This window comes from Solea solea, chromosome 6 (genome assembly GCF_958295425.1).
Source record: "Solea solea chromosome 6, fSolSol10.1, whole genome shotgun sequence".
NCBI classification, from domain to species: Eukaryota; Metazoa; Chordata; class Actinopteri; order Pleuronectiformes; family Soleidae; genus Solea; species Solea solea.
This window is the reverse complement of record NC_081139.1, coordinates 10,196,315-10,219,209: the sequence shown is the minus strand read 5'-3', so window position 1 is coordinate 10,219,209 and position 22,895 is coordinate 10,196,315. Positions and strand designations below refer to the sequence as shown.

Here is a 22,895-nt window from a genome sequence, read left to right as displayed (position 1 = left end):
GTATTCATTTAACTAGGCAAAGTAACTGACCAACATTATTTTAATTAAGTGATTTAATCCATGTATTAAATTGAGTATGTTCACTTTGTGGATCATATGATAAAAGGATTTAACATCTTTTCCATGTTGATTATAGTCATACGCGGCTAAGATGTTCTATCTGCAGTCAACCATATTACATGTCCTGGGTACTGGACAGGACAAAAAAAATATGATGTTCTATCTGAATAAAATAAATGTTAACATTTGAATTTCTGTGTTTTTATGCCCACAGCAGTCAATCTGTAAATCCCAGACAAAACTGCATGATGCAATGTTAAAATGAATTTGTTTCAAGTTACTCTCAAGACTCTCAAGAAAATTCACATCACAAACATCAAAATGTTTATGTCCGACATTCATTTTCAGTCTTTTAGTATTTGTTCACTGTAGCGATGAAAGGCAAAAACAAATGTTACTGCTGGACACAGAAAAGGGTTTTCATGTTCATATTTTCTTCCACTCGTCCTCATTAGTAATGAAACACACACACACAACCTTTTTCTCTGACAGTCACTTTTTCTTATCCACTATATCTTTAATCTCCTTCTGTCAACGGCAGAGGCGTGTGGTGTGAAGGATTATTATGGCCGGCGTGTACATTTCCTCAGACTCTAGTGAGTGCATGGTATAACTCAGTGCATGATGAACGAGTGCTCTCACCTTTTCCAGAGCCTCTTTCAGACTAGGAATAGGATGCTTCAGCGGGAGAGGCTCGGGGAAGCGGGGACACATCATCTCAGATTTGGCACTTTGACCGCTGCCTTCATCTGGCAGGTGGACCGCAAAAGACAAAAGGCAAATAAAAGGAAGAAAAAAAAAACCCCAAAAAGAAACACAGAAGGACAGGATATCGTAGCTCCCTCTAGAGAATAATACATTAATGGCACAAAAGCCAACATCATATAACCAGGTGTTGGGACTTCATTATATCTCACTGCTTGCTAAAGGACCGTGTTAATCTTACAGGAAATCATTTGACAGGATGTATGGTATACAATCAAAGGAGACACAGCCTGCTCCAACTGTGAACTCTGAGGGAACAGTGATATTTCAATATGTGTGAGGCTCCCATTTACATTTTCATTGTCAGAGACTATCATACATGAAAATTACATTTTTGAAATATAAAAAGATGTATTAGTGCATATGGGTATCTGTGAATCAGAGCATGCAGCGTGCCTTGTTTTCCCCTGTAATAGTATCACCTGATGTACCTTTACTTTCTTTAGGGAACAATGAAAATGTGCTGTGCTATTACAATAAATATCAGACTTCAAGGACCACTTGTTCATTGTGATGTTCTCTGATGTGTGTACACTGATTACCCAGGTCTGAGTCATGGTTGGGTATGTCACATGCCTAATGAATGTTGCCTTCAATCTTAAGATTATGAAATGAAAGCTTTGACTAAAGCACTCTCGCCTTTGCAGCAAGAAAATCCGGGTTTGCAACCAGGTCAGAACAAAGGTCTTTGTGCATGGAGTTTGCATGTTCTCCCCATGGGTGCGTTTCCTCCCACATATGGGGGTCAGTTCAAATGGACACTCTGAATTGACCGTAGGTGTGATGTGTCCCTCATGTGGAGGATAAAGCGATAGAAGATGAATGAATGAAAGAATGAATGACCTTTGACTAAATTAAAATGAGAATGGTACATTTATTAAGGGCAGTTTTGACTGACATGGTCTTTCCTGTATGGATTAATGAGAAAAAAAAAATCTTGCGAAATAAGGATATTCAATTTATCATAAGAGTGTCTCCAATTCTCCATTAGTAACGTGATCTCGTTTACAGGTTTAATGAAACAAAAAATATTATCATGATTTATGGTGGCCCCACAATTCAATACAATAGATCATTGTATAGTGGATGTAAGGCACTGCAATGGGGGTCTTGCATCTTTGTATTTAATCTTCATCCCTCAGTGTTGTCACCCTAATTCTGCTTCATCCTACTTCACTTATCCCTATTCTCTCCATAAGCCACGGGATTGAAGACCAGTTCTGCTTCCAGTGGTGGAATGTAATTTAATACTTTTTACTTAAAATTTAAGGACTAAAAGGGGCAAGTATTTAGATTCAATGCCACTTTTTAATTCTCCTCCTCTATATGTCAGAGGCAAATATTATACTTTTGACTCTTTTGACTATATGTGTCTGACAGCTTTAGTTCCTCGTTCATTTTGTCAATAAAAACGTTTAATACCCTTGCCTTTACAGTGAAAGCCATCCTTCCATCATCAAGCGCTTATCCAACATCTGGGGTCACAGGGACAGTGAAATCCCTGACTGAAGCATTTGTATTTGTACTGTAGGTTTTGTGATAAAATGGAAAGATATTATGTTCATTTATGGTTTAGGGAAAATTCTCCAACTTCTATAGATGTTTAAAATCAAGCAAAAAATGAATTCACATGTCATTATTCTTTGCTGCTGTACATTGTATATAATTTGTTGAGAATAAAACTATGACACAACAATCGATGTCAATAGTGTCAGTGGACACTAGAACCATCAAAGTATATATACATATACATATATATATATATATATATATAAAACCCAGTCTGGGTTAAAAACTCATCTGGAAAAAGAAGTCAGGGAGACTTGAATGAGAAAGATGTTGCAGTTGTTTTCTGAAGATTCGTCTCTCTCTTCCTCAAAAGCACCTATATTGTATGTTGGTCCTGGTGTAACACTACACATGACACAATGATAAAACTCTATTCACTCTAACACAGCTGTTCTGTTCCCACCTGTGAGGAAGCACAGAAGTTACTTTGGTTCTTACCTGGCAGAACCTTTGGCAGCTGATATTGCCAGAAGAAGCATCCTGTCATCACCAGGGACAGAACCAGGAAGAACACCAAACCCAGCTGAGTCCATTTCACCTTCATCCTGTTGGCCTTTGTGAGTCCTTCGAACTTAACAGCTGCTGCAGGAGCAGCCACGGCAGGTGGTGGCTTCAAGAACAGACACACAGACAGTGGGTTAACACTGAATGTGTAAATGACAAGGTTATACAGTACATCTCTGTATGAGTGTTTGCAGCATCTCCCAAAAAAAAAAAAGAAAGACTACTATTCCCCTAAAAACTACCGATTTACTTCCGTGTGAAAAGGCAGAAATCCCTGACGCCTTGTTCACTACCCAAGTGATCTCTGTTGTACTCACCACCTGATGCTTCTCAGGCCCAAGCAGGGTGGATTACCAGTGACACAGAAATCCTCTTATCACGCAATCAACATGTGAAACATTTACTCAGAGTTAGTACAGGTGAGTCATATTCCCTGAAGGCAGTTGATGGTGTCCCACAGAGGTGAAGGCACAGACATGGACTCCTCACTGACTGTGCACTAACGCCGGGTTATCGTTACTCTCATCCCACACAGTTCAATTTCCTTTGCAGCAGCCACGGGCTGTTGACATCATAATCCCCCAGATTTACTCCACCAAAGCGGCCGGGAGAAATCTTAATCTTTAATCTCTGTGAATCAATTCACTCTAGTCCAGCGCTTTTTCCTTATGAAGCCCACCACGAGTCATGTAAGCGGGAAAGATGGCTCTCACTCAGGCAAAACAAACGGAGATGAAGGCGATAGGCTGTGTCTCCTGGGTAGCGCAGGAGCTGAATTTTAAAGTTCTAAAAATTACATATTACCAATGATTTAAACCTTTAATAAGAATCCATTGAATGGTGTTTATAAACAACTGTGTTATATAGAGAGAAACACAGAAATACAGTTAAAATATAAATATGTTTTCCGGTGAATTCATTCTGTAATTAATTTACTAAGTGACACGAATATGTTTGGGATAAGTTAATGATTTAATTTGTTTCTTATGGGTTGTTTGAAAATCTTAAAATCTATAAACCAACTGAATGTACAGTCCTGGATGATATGATGATATTCACTGTGTTTATCACTGTCCCTATCCCCGAGTTTCCAGAATATACATTAGTGTTCAGACAACTGTATGGATTCCAGGAGGGTAATTCATCGGCAGCATGGATACATCCAGTGATAATCGTTCATTTAACCTGAAAATTAATGATTAATGGTTTTCCCCCAAGCTTAGTAATGTATTTTCATGTGGAAAATTAAGTGTGAAAAGCAAGCTTGTTCTGATCCCCGTTGCATAACTTGTGATAGAGCAGTGCAGAGCAGCAGCTGGTCCAGTCAGGACACACACGCGCGCACACACACCATCAAAGCAGTAGTTTAGCACATTTAAAGAGCCAACTCAGTTCCTGTGCATGTGCAGGCGGGAGGCTTGTGCCCTGAGTGTGTGTGTGTGTGTGTGTGTATAACTGGTATTCCTTATGTTATGGGGACCTAACTATGTTTACATAGTCACATTATGGGGATTTGTCTTCCTTATGGGTACAAAAATCAAGTCCCCATAAGATAAATTACTACATTTTAAGGTGAATACATGGTTTTAAATTAGGCTGAGGCCAGGGTTAGAGTTAGGTTAAGGATACATCAGGGTTAGGCCAATAGTAATTATTAGTTAAGGTCAGAGTTAGTCTCCAGGAAATGAATGCAAGTCAATGCAATGTCCTACAAAGTCATGGAAACTAGTGTGTGTGTGTGTGTGTGTTACCTGTGCTTGCACACCATCCACTGCAGCTTCACCCACAAATTTACTTCCCACTTTGCCCATGGCTCTACTCCACCAGCTGTAACAAGAAAAACAACAAGCAATTATAGCAGAAATCTTTGCTTTTCTTGCTCACTGTAAGATCAATACAGAAGCCAGCATGCATGCATTATCTGACACTTCTCTCTGTATGCAACATCCACAGATATTGAATTTGAGCTATTAAATAGCAACAAGAATCTTTCTGTGGCACTTTTTCCTCTGACAACAGCGTGACAAACACAATATTTTTTTAGTGTATTTACTTTGTTTATATTTTTATTTATAACCTGCAAGATTTGATATTGTCCGTGCAATATTTCACTCACAGTATTAGCAATACTAAGCTAAGGTAAGTTTATTTATGAAGTGCATTTAAAAAAATAGGAGTTATTTACAGAAAAAATAAACACTGTGTTGACAAAGCAGAATCAGACAAAACAAGGACCAGATAAGACAAGACTGACTGAGTCCTGCATTTGGGCTTTCTGCCTTTATGTGGAGTATAACATCAAGTGGTATTCAAGATTTTTGTTTTATCTTTAAATCAAAATTCTTGCGTGGAGGTTGACAGGGCCAGTGAGCAGTAGTGAGACGTTCACCAAACAGCAAACCTCAAGTCAAGATCCAGATACTACGTTCCAACAGTGTTTTCTTTGTGTGCTTTGCTTTGTCAACAGCTATGAAATGTCAACAGTTTTATAGTTCTTAAATGTCCAAAAATGCAACAAACTTTAGCAATTATATTTATACAAAACACTTTATACCTAACGTTTTCTTTTAATGGGTCAAATAGATTTTGTGGCTCCAGTTGAATTACATTAGGGTGAAGAGGGGTGGCTCTTGTGATAGAGGTTGCAGACCTCTGATCTAGATTGAGACCAAACATTACATTGTGATGCTGGTGTGTGATCATAAAACATCATGTGGGGTTTTAATGGATTTGACAGTGTTTGGTGCAGTGTGTGTGACACTGGAGTGTCAGTGAAAGAGTGAGACCTGCAAGCATCACACTGTCAGACAAAAGTTTGTATTTAGCAGAGCAAAGCAGAGGGACATGATCCCGCTGATGGTTTAAGGCTCACTCTCATCATTTTGTCAAGAGTAATCTTGTTAAACAAGACTCAGGGGAGCAACGGTTGGACTCGGCTGCCCGGAGAGAGCCCATAAGCATGGACCATTCTGCTCTGCTGCACCTTTCCAAAAAATTCAAAGAGTGGACTTGCTGGAAATGGCCAACACTGACACACACATGGCTTAAGGTCAGATATGAATTAAGTGTGAACATGTTGTTTGTTTAGTGGCCAGGCTAAAGGTGTGGGGACACAGAGATGTTACATTTTGGTGAAATGCACAAATAGGGACATATTTCATTTAGTCTATTTTGTCCTTTTTTTTCCCTCTTAGGTTTTAAATACCAGTTCATCTTATGAAATGTGCTATTTTAATTGACTTGACTAAAGGGACATTATTTCAAATGAATGGACACAATGTCCCAGTCAGGGTTGAATAAAGTACATCCATGCATCTACACTGTAAATGCATTCCTTATCCAGGTAATTGCCCTCAGCACTCTGTAATGTACTGTAAATATGGACACTTTTGTATATAAATGTACAAACGTAGCCACAATTGTAACTATCCCAGTAATATTAATCAGCGACATCTTACACATTTAAAGGCATTTTCATGTTTCTTTCGTGTTTTTGCAAAAAAAAGTTTTGCCTAATCTAATATTTCCAACAGACGACATCACTCACTCTTTGTGACATACATTCTATGGGTAATACAAATTCCAACAGGTGACTATAGTGGAAAAAGCAGCTCATTCTAAATGTTGTAGAGTACATTTAGTACATTCACTACTTTACACTGTCTGACAGAATATATCAGGACACATAGTAGCTGATAAAATAAATGCAGCTTTCAGAGTTTGAAAAAAATAAAACACTATTTAAGCTGTTTTTCTAGTGACATGAACTATGCAACTGTGGTACATTCATCCATCAATATAGTTGTTTTCTTCAGGGACAAGCTCAGTTATAATTCTGCTTTTCGTCAGAAGCAGTAAAGTAAATAAATAAATGACACTGGTTTTCTCTCCTGTGTGACATTCAGGTATCTGTGGACAAATGAGCTATGACGGAAGACATTTGCACTCATTCCAACATGAATAGCTGTATTAATATAGTGTTTACTTACTGAAATTATGTGATGTTCAGACAAAAAACAACTTTTACATGCAACTGTGAGGTGAATTAGTCAAGAACTGCTGAACTGTATTACTAAACACCAAGTATACAGCTGATGTTGAAGAGGATTCCATTGATTTAAAGTGGAATTTGATAATGAATTAACATTTTTAGGTGGATTCATAACAGTAAACAACGCTAAAGTTGTCAACGCGTCACATGCTGGCTCCAAACATGAGGAAAACATGTGGAAAAACATGAAAACTTGTGTACTTGTAACGTTTCAAGCAGCTCTTTTCTAGTCCTTGAATAATTCCTGGTGCACTTACCTTGAGTCCGGATTCTTTGAACAGTCCCCTCTTCTTCTTCTTCTTAAGGCAGGGAGACAAAACAATTCCACTTTTGTGCAATGTGGGTTTGGGAGCTCGCAACAGGACCTTGACAGATGGTTATGTATCATGGTTATGGCTAAATCCTCCTCAGAGCAAACCCAGCGTTCTGGATTAACTAACTATTACAGCCAATGGCCACATCTGCCGTGGCACTAAAATGTGTGTGTGTGAGTTTGTGTGTGTGTGTGTGTATTTTGTGTGTATCTGTGATTTTTTTTGTGTGTGCATAGTCTGTGTTTTTTGGATGACAAGGTCACTCAACAAAAGCAGAAAGACAACTAGTGCTATTCAACGACCTGACATTTTTCACAAACTTGAAACTCTTATTTCAACACAGCTTAAGCTGTTGATCAAAGCGCTATGCAAATTACACACATGGCACACGCACACACACACATTAGTCGGCAAAAATGGCCAGTGGAACTAAACGCGTGTAGAGCCTAGAGTTAGAGACGCAAATGGAGGGAGCAGGTGTGAAATGAGGTGAGGCGGTCTAACTGAGGTCTGGTCTGCTTGTGTGAGAGCTGTCTAATCAATGTTTTCGATGTAATTTATTGTGAGAATGGTACAATTTATGGAATTCTACTTGCAAACATTTAACAATTTTAATACTTGTATAAAATACGAGACATAGACCCCCTGTAATGATAATGTATCAAAAATATAACAAGAAATTTCATAGTGATTTAAAGGAAACCAAAATACAACACAAAAAGTAAAACAGAAATATGAAAAAACAATAACAAATATTTTTTTGTTTACAAGGGGGCAGGTATAATAGATTTCAGCCCTTATTTGTCATGTCCCTTCATCAGTTTGGATGTAGGACATAATACAGCCCTACGTCTAAGTCATAATAGAATGCTCATGGTTATTGTGCCTTGAGGTTTTTTGCACGTTATACCCAATACTGTCTCTGGAGACCCTTACATTTGTATGCACTTCTACCAAGTAAAGTGCATGTATATTACTGTAATGTGCATGTCCACTGTTGCCTTCTTGCTTCTACTGCAGAATACAAACATGTTTTTCTAGGTTACACACAATATTTGGGTCTATTATCATCATTTAGTTGAGATTCTTATACTTTATCATTATTTATCCATCATCAAACAGACACGACATGCACGTAATATTTGAAGGGTTTGGGGGCAACTACCGGTGTGCAAACATTTTTTTTGAGGCATTGTTTGTTGTCGACCCTTCCTGGCACCCACTGTCTGTTGAAGTTGGATGCGAGTGCCAGTTTAGGCTGCCAAAGAAAAAGCCAAGAACACACATTTGTGGCTTTGCCGTGGTGATGTTTTTCTCATCACTCCAGAAGTGCGCCATAGTAGACGCTCAGAATGAAGCAACAAATAAACATTTTTTTTTTTTTTTTTTATATCAGTGCTCAAACTGAACCTGTTGTCTGTGACAGGCTATGCTGTTAGTCACTTCATGCTTAGATACAAGGGGCAGCATAACACTTCAGATCTGTACATAAAAGACAAAATGTTCTCAGGGCTATTAGAGCAGAAATGGTGGGGAACTGAATATGCAGCCGTCTTTAGTGCACATGGATTATTATTATTGCATGGGGTTGCAGGCTTATTGCAAGCTGCGGTGTTCACTGGCATTGTGATTACATTCACAATCACCAGTAATATGAGAGAACATGCTGTGTTGAATGTCCTCTATAAGACGGGCAGACAACAATCCCCTTGTTACACAAACACCTTATCTGGAGAACATGATGTTGCAAAGGGACTGATCATAATAGAGGTCAGATATTATTGACAAAGGACAATAATATTTGATTTATGATGCAGGTATTTTTTTGCAAGATAACATATGATGATTGAACTGATGAGTTAAAGTGAATCACAAATGCTATAGGTGTCATCCTCAGTATTAATATTCAATTCAATGCAGCAACATAAACATCCTTTAAAAGTGTCATGAAAAGCAAACTCAAGCACTAAAAACCAAATACTGATGTAAAAATATGCTGTTGTCCTCCCTTCCCTTCTTTTATTTGCAAAAACTCCATGTCCTTGGTCTCCACTCCACTTAATTAATTCTATATTCATTAAATCCAGTATATAATCTATGATTAATATCCACTCTTCCTATCATTACTGAAGCAGACATCACTAATCCTTTGGCTTCAGTATTAACATCAGCGGACAAATGAATGGGTGATTTTTAATTTAATGTCTGTCATTTGTTTCTGAAGCACTTTTATGGTTCTGGTTGAAATCCTCTTCAGGTCCATCAATAAATAGGAGACCAGTATTTCAGCGAATGACATGCAGACAAAATGACTGGTTATGTACAGCACAGCAAGGGCTACAGTCCTTGATATTGTTCCTTTTTTTCCCAGGATGAGAGCTATAAAACTGTCACAATGAATACATTCTATTTTCATAATGTCAAACGATAGTTACATTCTGCAGGTGTGAGACCACTTTTGCACCCTCTACTTGTTGCATTATGTTTAGAGTGAATACATGAAATAAAGTTAATAGAAGGTTTCTTCATGTTTTTGTTCCTCACTACAGACATGTCATTCTCCATCTGACCCACAAGATGCCCCCACACCTTCCTCATCCACTGTTGCCCTCCTCCTCGTCTCCTGAGCTCATCTGCACACAGTACACGTGACCCCAGGTTTCTGATTGTACTCATTATGCACTATACTGTTTTACCCCTTTTCCACTGGTCAAAAGGGAGTGACCAGGAGTGAAAGCCAATAAATAACCTCATTAATTGGCATTCACTCTTGATTCAAGTGACTCTGTAATACACACAGGGAACACAAGACCTGGGTGTACACACTAATTTGTTGTTCGCTTCATTTCTGGTACAACACTAATTCACACATTCATCTTCCAGTTGCAAACACAACCATTAGCATAGCCATTAATGTTTGTGACAAAGCTTATTATTTACAACTCAGGACATTGCTCATTATATTAATTTCATCCGTCTGATCAAGCGAACAAGTGATTGAATGGAGGACCATATTTTAACCTTAAACACCAAAGCCTAAAAATGTCCGTCTGGACTTTAACCATAAAGAGGGCCAGAAAATGTCCTGTGAGTAAGTGATATCTGGCATATCTATTTATTTACACGTTACTGCTTGTTAAACAATAATGTAGCAATCATTTTAAATGGATAAAAACAAAACAAAAACATTTTTATTGTGAAAAAAACACTGCAGATGTACATGAACAACATATTTTGCATTTCACATTTGAACAGTATAAAACATATTTACATTAAACACACTTGAGCCTTTGTCTCAATGTGCAAAAACAGGCTGCTTGCTCAGCTTTGGATGAGAATAGACTCAGTTTTCAACCTTTTCTGTGGCCTAACCATTTGACTGTCATGGGCCTAGCGCCCCCTATAATGCACCATTACTATGGTACCGCAGGGGAAGGGTACCTAAAAATGGAACGGTTGGGGTGGATCTTTTTAGTAGCTACTATAAAAAAATAAAATAAAAATACGTACGTGTTTCCAGTGAGTGGGACGTCCTCTCCTTCTGCCAGTATGGCTGCTCCTCATCACAAGACAAACTGAAAGTAGTGAAGAAAACATTCAGCTGGTCACTCACACTTTATATAGTACAAACAAGGCATGGTTCTCTGTGCAAACACATACACGACTTGGTAAACTATACTAAAAAAGTCACCAAACAAACAAACAAAGCACGTGCCATAGTTCGTATCACACAAACAAAGTACAAATACACAAACATTGTACAAACATACTGACTTCGTACACTGTTCTAAAAAAAAAAAAAAAAAAAAGAGTCACCACACAATTAAAGCGTCAATACAACACATAATAACCAATAATGTTGTCTTTACAGTGCAACTTTACCAGCATTCAGAAACCTGTGAAAGTTTTCCGACAGCACGAACCGTCACGTGATTAGGGTAATGCAAAGTGCGCTTGCGCAAACGTGTCAAAGGGATTAAGACATTAAGACATCACTGAGCTCCACAGTGTTGTTGTGTTGATTTTCACATTTCACACAACGGTGAAAAAACACCAACCATAATGCAGACCAACCAGTGGCAATTGGAATGGTATTACTCGCCTAAGTGTGTTCATTCATTCATTGTCTACCACCTCCACAAAAGGGTCATGGGGTCACTGGAACCAATCCCAGCTGACATACAGTGAAAGGCTGGGTTCACGTTCATGTGGCCAGTCCATCAACAACTGGTTTATTTAGTGTCCAGTTAACCTCTGTGTGGTTTTAGTCTGTTTTAGGACACCGGGAGAAAACATGCAACCATGATCAGACGGAGTCACTAACTCTGGTCTTTTTGCTCTTACACAAACAGAACTAGCTGCTGCTATGCCATGTGGCCCTAAGTGTGTTCACCTGGGTTTTAAAATCCTGAGCATACACACTTATTTTACTGTGACAGTGGCTTAATGTGTTGTTAGTGACTCCCTGCCTGTGTGGTTTTTACCTCCTTCTCCTCTTTCCCTGTTGCTGCTTCCCTGCCTGCCAACAATTTACTATCTACAGGATTGTGCAAATTGTTCTGGTGCAACTGAAATTAGTAAAATACTAGCTGCAACCTAGCCAGTAATTCCTAAGGCTTTAGTAGCAGTTTAGCCATTACTAAATCCTTAATTTAGTAGAGACCTGTGCCAAATTGGTGCCAGCCCACCATGAGTTTCATGTTTCCACCCGTTTGTTTGTAAGGAAGCTACAATTACAATAAAAGTTCTGCTAACTTTGTTACCTCTTTTCTGGTTAATCTTTCCCCTTTCTTTTCCTCTTGTGGAAACACAAGAGGAAAATTGCGAGTATCTTCCAATTTTAGGCTGATTTGAACAGATTATCTGGCTAAATGATCCTGTAGTGTGATGGGTTAACAGACGTGATTTTAACGTCATCAGAGTCTTCCCGAATTCAGTGTATTAAACATGTTTGATATTTATGACTGGACAGTGATTGGCTGCCCACGGTGCGATGAGGATGAATGTGAATACCGTCCCGGAGGACGGTATAGATAGAGGACAAACAGTATGATTGCTTGTTTAATGTGTCCTGCAACCACAACCAAGCACAGTCTGCCTCCATGTCCGTTTACATTCTACGTGACTTTCTGTGAGATCCCAAATGCAATTTCCTTAATTTACAGGTTTGAAAATGTGAGTAAGGTGAGGAAGCTTTAATGAGCTTATCCCTGGGGTAACTTTGGACTTCAAAGATTATGTCTAGACTAGTGATAATTAATCTCTTTGAAATTGGTCATGCTGTGCAGAAACTGATTGGCTTGGACTCTCATTGCACTTGGCCTTTAACGCCTTATCTCTCCCTTTCCCAACGGTAAGTAAATAAATATAATTATTTTCACTCTCTGTAAAAGTACAGGAGTTACGTGTAACTTTACAGTAACCTACTGAATTCTACAACAGTTCTTTACTGTCAAAATAATACAGTAGCCTGCATTTCTGTGTAGAGTATTTAACAGTATAATACTGTTTAGTGTTCTGACTATAATCGTTACTATAACAGTTTATTACCATAAAACCTAGGCTTAAAAACGTCTGATACAACAGATGGCTTTACTGTTAAGAACAAGCAACTTATGAGAAACAGCCTCACAACAAACGTCAAAGTAGAGCCTTGTCCCTGATGAAGATTTTACAAATGTTGAATTCTAATGACCAAACAAACCAACTTAACTTTTTGTTGATTGACCTCAGAGAAACCCAGTCAGGTGGTTTTGAAGAAACAAACAAAACAAAAAACAATAGCAACATGTGATTATGGCATTTAGATAGCTTGATTCAAGTTTCAGGTGGGCAGAATGTAGATATCTGAAACTGGAATTGTAGATATCGATAATGACAAACCCCATACACATGAATGGCAAACGTAATTGTGACTACAGATCACAGATCTCACAGATATCTGTCATCGTAAATCCAGATAGTCAAACTTGACGATTCAATGTTAAAAAGACTTGCCATACCTCACACACCTGCAACTCATTGTCAGATTTCTCTCCCAGACGACACCTCCTGCACTGCTGCCTGCTGCCTACTCCTCTTCCTCCTCCTCCTCCTCCTCCTCTCTTGTTCATCTCTCAGCCAAAGATGAGCTGCAGGTAGATGAGTGACATGTATTGACAGACCCACATGCTGTTCAGTGTGATGAGGGATGACATCCCTGGCACGGCAGCGACACCCAGAAACATGTTTGTTTAAAAATAAATAAATAAATAAATGAATAAATATCACTAAAAGAACTGGGGAACAAACAATTTTCTCTCAACAGTAGGAAAGCAGAGATTTAGGTCATACAAAACAATGGTGGAACTGCTTCAGTTACGAGGTCCTGGTACTGTAAATGCTGACTAACTTACAGGCCACTTGTAGACCACACACCCCTTGTTGTGTTATGTGCACTTACATACAGTACATACATGTCAGGGCAGTTGCTCACTGTTTTGTCCAACCAATAGGAGTGTAGGACAATAATCCTAAATGTAATTTGTGTATCTGTACTTGTCCTGTTAAGATAAGTCAAAATATGTGCACTTAAAAAAAAAACACTTAGATTCAGACAGCAACCAGAATGTATAAAACGTGGATGTTTTTCAAACAGACATTGCTGAACCACTGATATGTCATGATAATGTGTTCCCACTAGATGGCAGTGATGCTCCAGCTTCTTACTAAGAGGTATAATTATTAGCAGTCCCCAGCTGAAGCCCAAATCACATGTAAGGAATTTTGCATGACTAAGTATCTTGAAGTGGACTGCAACACAGCAAAATGCCTTTGGTAAATACAAAAAAAAAAATAATAATGTACTGTATGACTTGCGGAATGAATCATCACAAGAAAAATACTGGTAATCTCCCACTGTATACAAAAACACTTTTACAGTAAATAGCATTACTTGTGTGCTTGCGTAGCATGTTGGCCTTCTCGTTGAATTTGGTATTTGTGTGCCGAGTCTCTGCAGACCTGACAACAGTCGCCACCAACACAAAACCCACAGAACTTCACCATCCTTGATTCAAAATTGCAATCAAGTCAGGCCTGCGGGGGGAAGTTGGGGTCCAGGCTCTAGTTTGTGATGTTCTGTCGATGGCAACTAATCGTTACAGTGTCTGCCAGCACGCACGTCAAGCCTGGAGCACGAGAGAGAGGGGAAAAGTGGAAAATTAGCTGGTGCCAATTGCCAGAATGATCACATGACTGCAACACAAGGGAGCAATGGTACGCATGGGTTTGCATCAGGGAACATTCCGGCAAACACACAAACATCTTAAAACAATCATCAGTGCTTTTCTTTGTTGTTTGTAGGAACCAAACAAAAAGTTCAGATATGATTCAGGGCTTTTATTCTAACTGTGGATCTTCTTCTCTCAGCTATATCTACCTCGTCCTGTACTATTTTTTTTTCCATGTTCTGTCATCTAGAACAAGAATTGTGAATTGTTAAACATTTCTTATTATTATTTTACCCACATAAACAAAATCATACCATTAATCTGAACAAGCTGGGGATTAAACCACCAACCCCCCTCTGATTACTGGACGACTCGCTCTTCACGATCGCGGCCATAAATAACACCTACAGTCTGTTTAAACTCCACAGGGCTGTGAGAAGTTCTTCAGTTTCCTCCGTGAACTGTATTGTGGGCTCACGGTGATAAATCAAAGGCATTTATACTGTAATAAAAAGTGACAACTCTTCATTATCCCACTTTTCTGTGAACATGAATCTTTGATAGAATTAACATGTAATGGAGAGCAGGAACACATTGCTCGAATTCCGCCGGCAGCACCGCTGCATAGTACAAGCAGCAGTCCATCATTCCCTGAGAAACCGCTCTGTGCCACGCCTTCAAATCACTTACTAATGAACATTTCTGAGGCTTGCAGTGCAGTGCAGTGCTTTCTCATTCACCTCACACCTCCCGTGTTTGGATATGAAGATTCACGCCTGTGGTGTTAATGTGCGCACACACACACACACACACACACACACACAAGCTGAGTCAATTGCAGACATGGCAAAAAAACAAGCAGCCCAGGCTTTTTGTTCTCTCGCACGTAAGAGTTCACCTCCTGACCTCTGACCTATTTTCACCCAGGAACAGAGAGTAAGGGCATATGGACGCAGCATTCGCACTATGAGTTTAACACCGCGCCGTATGTAGGTCAGCAAATGGCCCTCAGTGTCACTTGCAAACCATAAACAGATCGAGAATGCACCATCGTGTGTGTGTGTGTGTGTGCGCCTGTGTGTGTATGAGTGCATCCAACTTATTGCAGGGTTGATGTGCAATTCACATGACGGGGGGAGGGGGGGGGGGGGGGGGAGTCCATCTGTTGCCAATGCTTCTCCATGCTTGTTTGACCATTCAAATGGCTTGTCTAATTATTTGTCAGGACGTGCATGACATGATGGTAACGCTGATAGATGCTCTCATTCTACTGGATGTTGCTTTTAAGCTCCTCTCTTTATACTTTAACAGAGACCAGAGATATAAAACCACAGTAATATCCTTTTGTATTATAATGTCGTTGTTCTTACATTCTCTCCACTTCAAGGTTTGCTCAGTGCTCACAGTTCACTTTTGGTTTAGTCCTTCAGCTTCTTGTTTCTTCTGATCTGTAAACAACAACTTATCATATCTTTCATAAAAAAAAACCCCCATCATGTTTTATATTGTATTTTGTAAAACATATTGTAAATATGTAAATATTTGGTGATGGGATAAAGTAGACGAGATGTGACGAGATGCAAATGCAATGTTTGACATAAACTATGTATCTTTTTTTTTCCCCTTTGCCAAATTAAAACAAAGGACTTCAATTTAACGTCACTTTATTTGTCTTAAACTATGGTTTAAGTGGAAATTTAAATTGCCCAGTACAAAATCCTCCTCATCACCTACAAAGCCCTAAATAACCTTGCCCGCTCTTATGTCACCGACCTTCTCCGCCGCCATTCCCCCACCCCGCCGTCTCCAACCTCCTGACCCCCATCACTAGAACCAAGCATGGAACCTTGGGCCCGCCGTGGCCCCTACACTCTGGAATTTCCTTCCAGGAACTCTGACTCATTACAGACCATCAAATCACAAATCACCCACCTGTTCAAACTGGAAATCCCATAGCTTTAACAGTCATTATTTAATTTATTTATTTATTTATAAGGCCCGAGCACAAATGCCAGTGGCCGAAACGGCTCTTGGCACAAATTTGTGCGAGGAGCCTATTGTAATCCTTCAGATTATTATTATATCAGTGGCTTTCCAACAGTGAAGACTGTTGAGTGAGGGAGACAGTGAGACTTCACTCCCCGATGTGGGGGACACTTGAGTTCTAGTTTTCTTTTGTTATATACCTTACAGATAGTATACATTTATAAGTATATATATGATCCCTTACTGAATATGATACATAGTTTTTCTACAGGGTAAAAAGAAAGATGTGAAATTGAGGACAATGGCGGCAATTAGGAAGTTACAGGAATTAATTAAATTCTAAATGTACAATAAAAAGGGCATTAGATGTAAATCTTCATATTCATCACTTCCTGATTCCCTAATTGCAGTTTCATACTCACTGGCCTCTGTTAAGTGTTCGAATTATGGCCCATGGATGAGCCTGAGCCTGCAAAGGCGAACAACTCATGTCTGTCGTGATTTTGCGGTGCAGAGGAGATGTGTGCGTCTCATGGAGTTTGACACAGATTTAGCGAGCAGTGTGCGTCTCGTGAGGCGACAGCACTGATGCTTCAGTGCTTCAGCTAACATCGCAGAGTTCATGCAACCAAAGCCTTGATGACCCTCGTGTGACACTCGTGATGCAGCCAGCTACCACTTATGGTACGGCTCAAAGTGAAGGAAGCATGAGAATTCTGTTCCACAATCCAGTGTCGGCTGTTAACATGGTTTGCTCTCTCACGCACACACACAAATTAATGAGGAAACTTTTAACTTTTCCCTCTTAGGTTTTATTTCAGCATAAACATTTGTGATTTCATTAAAAAATGATAACATGGCATCATCTCGTCCATTATATATACTGGCTACAAAGCCAACAAACAACTGTTGGATGTACATGTATACATGTTTGTGTACAAATGTACAACAACAAATGTAACAAATAACAACTTACACTGGCAGATTATTCTATCCAGTTTAAAATAAATGATTTGTAGTATTAGAATCAGAATTGCTACTGTAACGTTTTCCTTTTTCCAAGTTTTTACCAGTTTATTCATCGATACATACATGAAGACATGATTTCAACAAAAAAGATAGTTGTAAATCATGATAATTGTTTTTTTTATGTGCAACTTTATTTTTTGGATAATTATTTCATCATGCTATTTTGCAAATAACCCAATAAGAGGCAACTGAAATAAGAGAATAAGCCTGTATGAATAAAATATGATTGCGTGATTGATTCAACTTATTGTAACTTTTAAAGGTGTTCCGGCATATACTATTACTCGTAATTACTTATATCACCACACATTAATGAAAGTATTAACAAACTGCATCCATAAAGTCACACTGAGGAACTCCAGGGAAGTGACAGCTACAGTAAGTGCATAAAGATCCTCCTCCCTCACCTCCCCTCCTCTACAGCTCACTGGGGACACGCGTCCTCGTCTGCAGGTGTTCACACCAGCCACAGCTGTCAATGTCAGCCGTGGTATCTGGAGTGACAGCCTGTTGACAGCGGTCGATTTTAATGTCAGCAGCTTCACAGTGTCCTCCTGGGGAAGAGAAAGACATCATATGTGCAGTCATGGACTGAGGTGGAGACGGAGGAGGAGCTCTGAGTTTGGAAATTTGAGTTGGTTTACAGTAAAATCACAGCTATTTCTTACAGCTTCACAATATGCTGATGCTACAAATGTAACGGGGAGAAAGGAGCCTCTTTTGTTTACACCGTGTGCCCGTATATATATACAATCATGTAAATGAGAAAACATACATATTTTAGAAGTCTTGCAAAAACATGTTTAAAACTAAAAATATAATTTTATTTGGCAAATAACAAACTGAGTTCACCTTTTTACACTCACTGGGCTTCTTCTCTGAGAAGTCAGAAATTAATCAAGCATAACATTCAACCACTAAAATGAATGTTTCTGTTCAGGAATGCAAGAAAAGAAGTATAATTTGACATCTTAATCAATCAATTTTTTCATATATTTTTTTTAAATTTAAAAATTCATGGATAACAATAATAATGTGTTTTAGCATTAAAAATATCATTTTGGTTAAAGAGCTTCTTCATACCAGTGATTCAAAATTACCAACTGCTGTTCATTAAGGGTATCTGTGGCTTTGGCTGGCGGTCTAATGCCTTTGTTAAGCACTGTATCTTTTAGAAAACAGTGGCTGAGAACATGTGAAAACATTACAACTGTGGACTAAAGGATTATGGAGTAAAGACTGAAAACAGATTCTCTCCAGTGTTCTATTAAGGAATCTTTAAGAATGTCTAAAAATATGGCTCAATGATGCCCCAGAGCCATAGTTAGCAAAACTAGGCTGTAATGATATAAAAACCATCAACAAGATTCTTTTTTTTAATGTCCCATTCCCTAAATAGTAACTGCACTTGCTTCCTGCACTTTTTTATAAAAATGTTCTTTTTATAAAAGAACAGACTTCTGGTGTGAGGCTGCAGGTGACACTGATAGATAAAGAGGGACAGACAGAGGACTGTGGCTTAACCAGTTCTGTGTTTATGTATAATCAGGAAATCATCTTCATTGTCATTATACAACCGAAATTGCATAACACAATTTCAAGGTCAAATGGAGGGCTGATCAGAGCCGCTGCGACTGAGCGCGCTGGCACAGTGGTTAGTAGCTGTCTGCGACAACTACAGACACAGAGTGTGTGTGTGTGTGTGTGTCTTTCCTCCTCTAGTGGCAATGCTCACAGCATTTCACTTTGACAATTGTATATAATTTAAAATCCAATTTTTAAAAACTGGAGCAACTTTTTAATCATTCAAATTGTACAAGGTGGTTATTAAAACAATTCCCTGTGGGGTCACAGACTTTATTTTTATGTTGTGCTTGTCAATAAGGAATATAGATTGACAATTTATTACTAATTATTTTGCAGCCCATAAGATATATGGTCATAAGCCCAGCAGAGTTTCCAGGACCTCACTTTGAGAACCACTTAACCTTGTGCTGCTTCCGTTTATTCCCATATTACCAACTGTGATTAAAAGGGCACCTTTCACGCAGCGAGTGCACTGCTGAGACCTTCTGGAGACTGTTGAGGAACGTGATTACAAGATTATAGTGTTTAGCTGGCACATCCACATTCCACTGGTTTTAAATCGATCAAGCATCTGCGCTGGGAGAAATGGGTCCATCCCACAGAGGCCTCGCTTGACCACCGCGGTGCCCCGGGACATCCTGAGGAGTTTTGTGGAGTCCATGGTCTCGTCATGTTACTCCAATGTTAGTGGCACTTCACTGGCTCTTTTTCAGGATTGATTTTAAAATAGTTTGATTTGTTTTTAATCGTCTTCATGGTCTTGTCCCACAGTATCTCTCCGGCCTGCTTCAGTCGTACACTCAGATCAGTCATTGTTAGTCGATCCTAAGACAAAGAGGAAGCTTGGAGGTGACCACGCTTTTTCAGTCGCTCAGAAACTATGGAATGAGTTGCCTTTCACTTCCTGTTTTTAAGTCCTCTCTTAAAGGTGTTGGCTTTTACTATTTTTATTGTTTTTACTTTCTTTTAATGTCATTTGAAATGGCCTGTAACACAGTTGTGTACTTTCAACTGTGTTGTCTTTAAAGTGCTTCATAAATAAAGTGGTTGTAGTGTGACTTGGTCAGTATTAGACCTAAACCACATGACTGTATAGTGTTGCACACAGCTGGTCAAACAGCATGTTTACTTTAACACAGCTCTGTTGTCAACAAGGCATCAACACAGTGTTTTGCTGTGTTCTGGGAGCTCAGTTCATTTCAATAATACATGAGCCGCGACTGCGTGTGTGCTGCTTCTCATCCCAGCTGACCTCAACTCACCTAACCTTCCACCACCGTGTCTGTCTTCAAAGTGACATCAAGTGACACCAGACCGACAAGATCACTGACACTCTCCTCCTGAAACTCTAAACGCTTTTGCAGTAAGTGAGCGGGGCTGATATTCTTGTCACTGTCCCTCTCATGTGACACGTTGAAGGTTATTTTCTTCATGCTGGATTTGTATTTTTAAACATTTTTAATTACATTTATTGAAAAGACTGAACTAAAAATTGGTCCCTTGTCAATACTAACCATATTGTGCACAACAACAATTTAAATCAATGATATTAACCCTTAAACACACCGAGACACATTTGTGTGTTTTTGGCTTTTCATTTCTAGAATGTTTTATCTTTTTTTTTCATGCATAATGTTAAAGATTTATGCCAGGTTCTGCATTTTTTGAGTGTATTTTTAGTCTGTCATAAAACAACGCTAACTAAAATACTCACACTAACACAGCTACGCACAAAAATGTCCTCATTGAAATCCATATTTATCATGACACAAACATGGCAATTTAAGAGTTAAAAACCTTTTAAAAAAATCATTAATGTTTGTATGAAAATTATACAATTTGTATAGCATAATAATGTGTGTTAATGTGAGTATTTTATGACATTTTAGGAAAAATAATAAACAAATGTTTCTGCTACACTTTCACATATACCAGGCTGCAATAATCAAAACAGAAATAATCCAGTTTGGATGAAGAAAATAATTTACAATAAGTATATTAAGTATAATATAATAATAATTGAATAAGTTATTGTGTTTTTCTGGACATCAAACATTTCAAAAATAAATTCATATTTATTATGTATGGAAAGGACTGATGTTGGTTTAAAACAAGGTGTGTTATCATTACTTTTGTAAAGGTGCATCTAAGGGTTAACCATACAAACTGCAAAAAGTCCCCCTTCAACCCATTTCCTCCCACTGCTGCCAGTTTTATTCTTATTTTTAGAAGGAAAACCACAGGTGTTACTAATAACACTGATAAGAAATGCATTCCATGTAGATGGGCTGGTTCCATGGATGGAACAGAGCTACAGGATCATTAATGTAATTAGCCACACATGTGCTTTTCCTGCTTTCTCAAATCCAAACGTCTGCCATGAACGGCGTCATAGAAACGGTCCACTAAAACTTGGTGCACTGAATGTTACATTTGTGTTCTTTCAGCATCTAACAGATGTACAAAAAAGAAAAGAAAATCGTACTCTGGCGTGTTTGCGAGTGCTATCATGCAGCTGAAACTATTTTTATGAACTTAACACACGATTCAGTTCATAAAAATCTGGTGCCCGTTCAGTGCAAGGAGAGTTGCTCAGCCAGCACATGCAGTGATCCATCATCATAGCAGGGTTGTTCCACGCTAACAAGAAGAAAATGTTTAGTTTTCCTTCTTCTCCAGTGAATGGACACAGTGTATTAAAAACTTGGCATCTTTTTGCGCCCGTTAGGTCATTTTTCTATTAACTGTGATAAATGAAATTTTGCTGGTAAATATTTTTAGTTCCATGCTTGTCTCATAAATAAAATGAATAAATAAATAAAGTGGACTTAGATGTCATAAAAAAATGTAATAGTGCTTGCTATAGGTGAATTTGTTTTCTTTTAGCTGTTCTGATTTAAGAAAAAAACAAACAAAAAAAAAACAAAACAAAACAAACAAAAAAAACAGTTTTCTGGACATAAGGCTCCTTTCAGTGGGAGGTTTGGAGAGCAGCTCCCAGACAGAGGACAGAATTATTGAAGGTAGTAGTAGTACTTTATCCCTCGAGCAGCCCTGGAGGGAAGTTGATGTACAGCATTAACTACTCATTGGTCTGCCCTTTCGCCTTTCTCTCCCTCCTCCTTCCAAGATCACTGTCTATATCCGGGCCAGCATCCTGAATGGAGTGCGCTCTCATGTTCCAGATATTAAATTACTCATAAAATATTTGCCTGGCCTCCAGGCTCTGCTGCAGCCTGCTCTGAAAACCTCTACTTAGCCCCTGAAACGTCTCCAAGTGCAGGCTTGTGTCACCTCGTCGAGGAAGGTCAATTTTTCCAATTTAGAAGCCGCGCATTACAGGCCATTTCAAATGACATTAATGTCACAGTTGTTACTCTTTGTCACCTCCTCCCCCCTCCTTCTTGTGGTTGTACCTCATCCTTGCATGCAGGTGTGGAAGACTCGTGTCCTTAAAACAAGCAGTCTGAGAGAGGCTGAACTCTGCATGATTCAGTAACAAGATAAGTCCTGAGCATTCACGCTGTGTGCAGTCGGATATACTGAGCCACTGAGTTCCATCAAGCTCAGTGAACTCTGAGGACATTTTATAGATTCTGCTGCAGAGTTCAAAAAGGCAACTTGAGAATTATGTCTGAAGTGTTATGACTGACCCTGATAGCTGCTGGGTTTGTGCCACATCCTCATATTTGTGTGACTGTTGATTTAATTTTTTTTATTATTATTATTTATTTAAAATAGGGAGCAGGCATGTTACTAGACATTTTCATGTAAGTGTACAAGATTATTGCCAGTGGCTAATTTCCATCTTCAGCCCCT

The 22,895-nt window shown here is 38.8% G+C and overlaps 1 protein-coding gene across 1 annotated transcript in view; it reads right to left on the bottom strand.

Annotated features, from left to right (window-relative positions):
• The window catches only part of lactbl1b (lactamase, beta-like 1b), a 40,061-nt gene that overhangs the window by 5,292 nt on the left and 11,874 nt on the right, over positions 1-22,895 (bottom strand). Inside the window, exons 2-7 of the mRNA XM_058632903.1 lie at positions 14,198-14,432; positions 13,266-13,462; positions 10,774-10,838; positions 4,650-4,725; positions 2,833-3,004; positions 703-809 (exon numbers count right to left, since the gene is read on the bottom strand). Of these exons, the coding sequence (XP_058488886.1) occupies positions 703-809; positions 2,833-3,004; positions 4,650-4,709 (339 nt within the window). The 5' untranslated portion in view covers positions 4,710-4,725; positions 10,774-10,838; positions 13,266-13,462; positions 14,198-14,432. The remainder of the gene's footprint in view (positions 1-702; positions 810-2,832; positions 3,005-4,649; positions 4,726-10,773; positions 10,839-13,265; positions 13,463-14,197; positions 14,433-22,895) is intronic.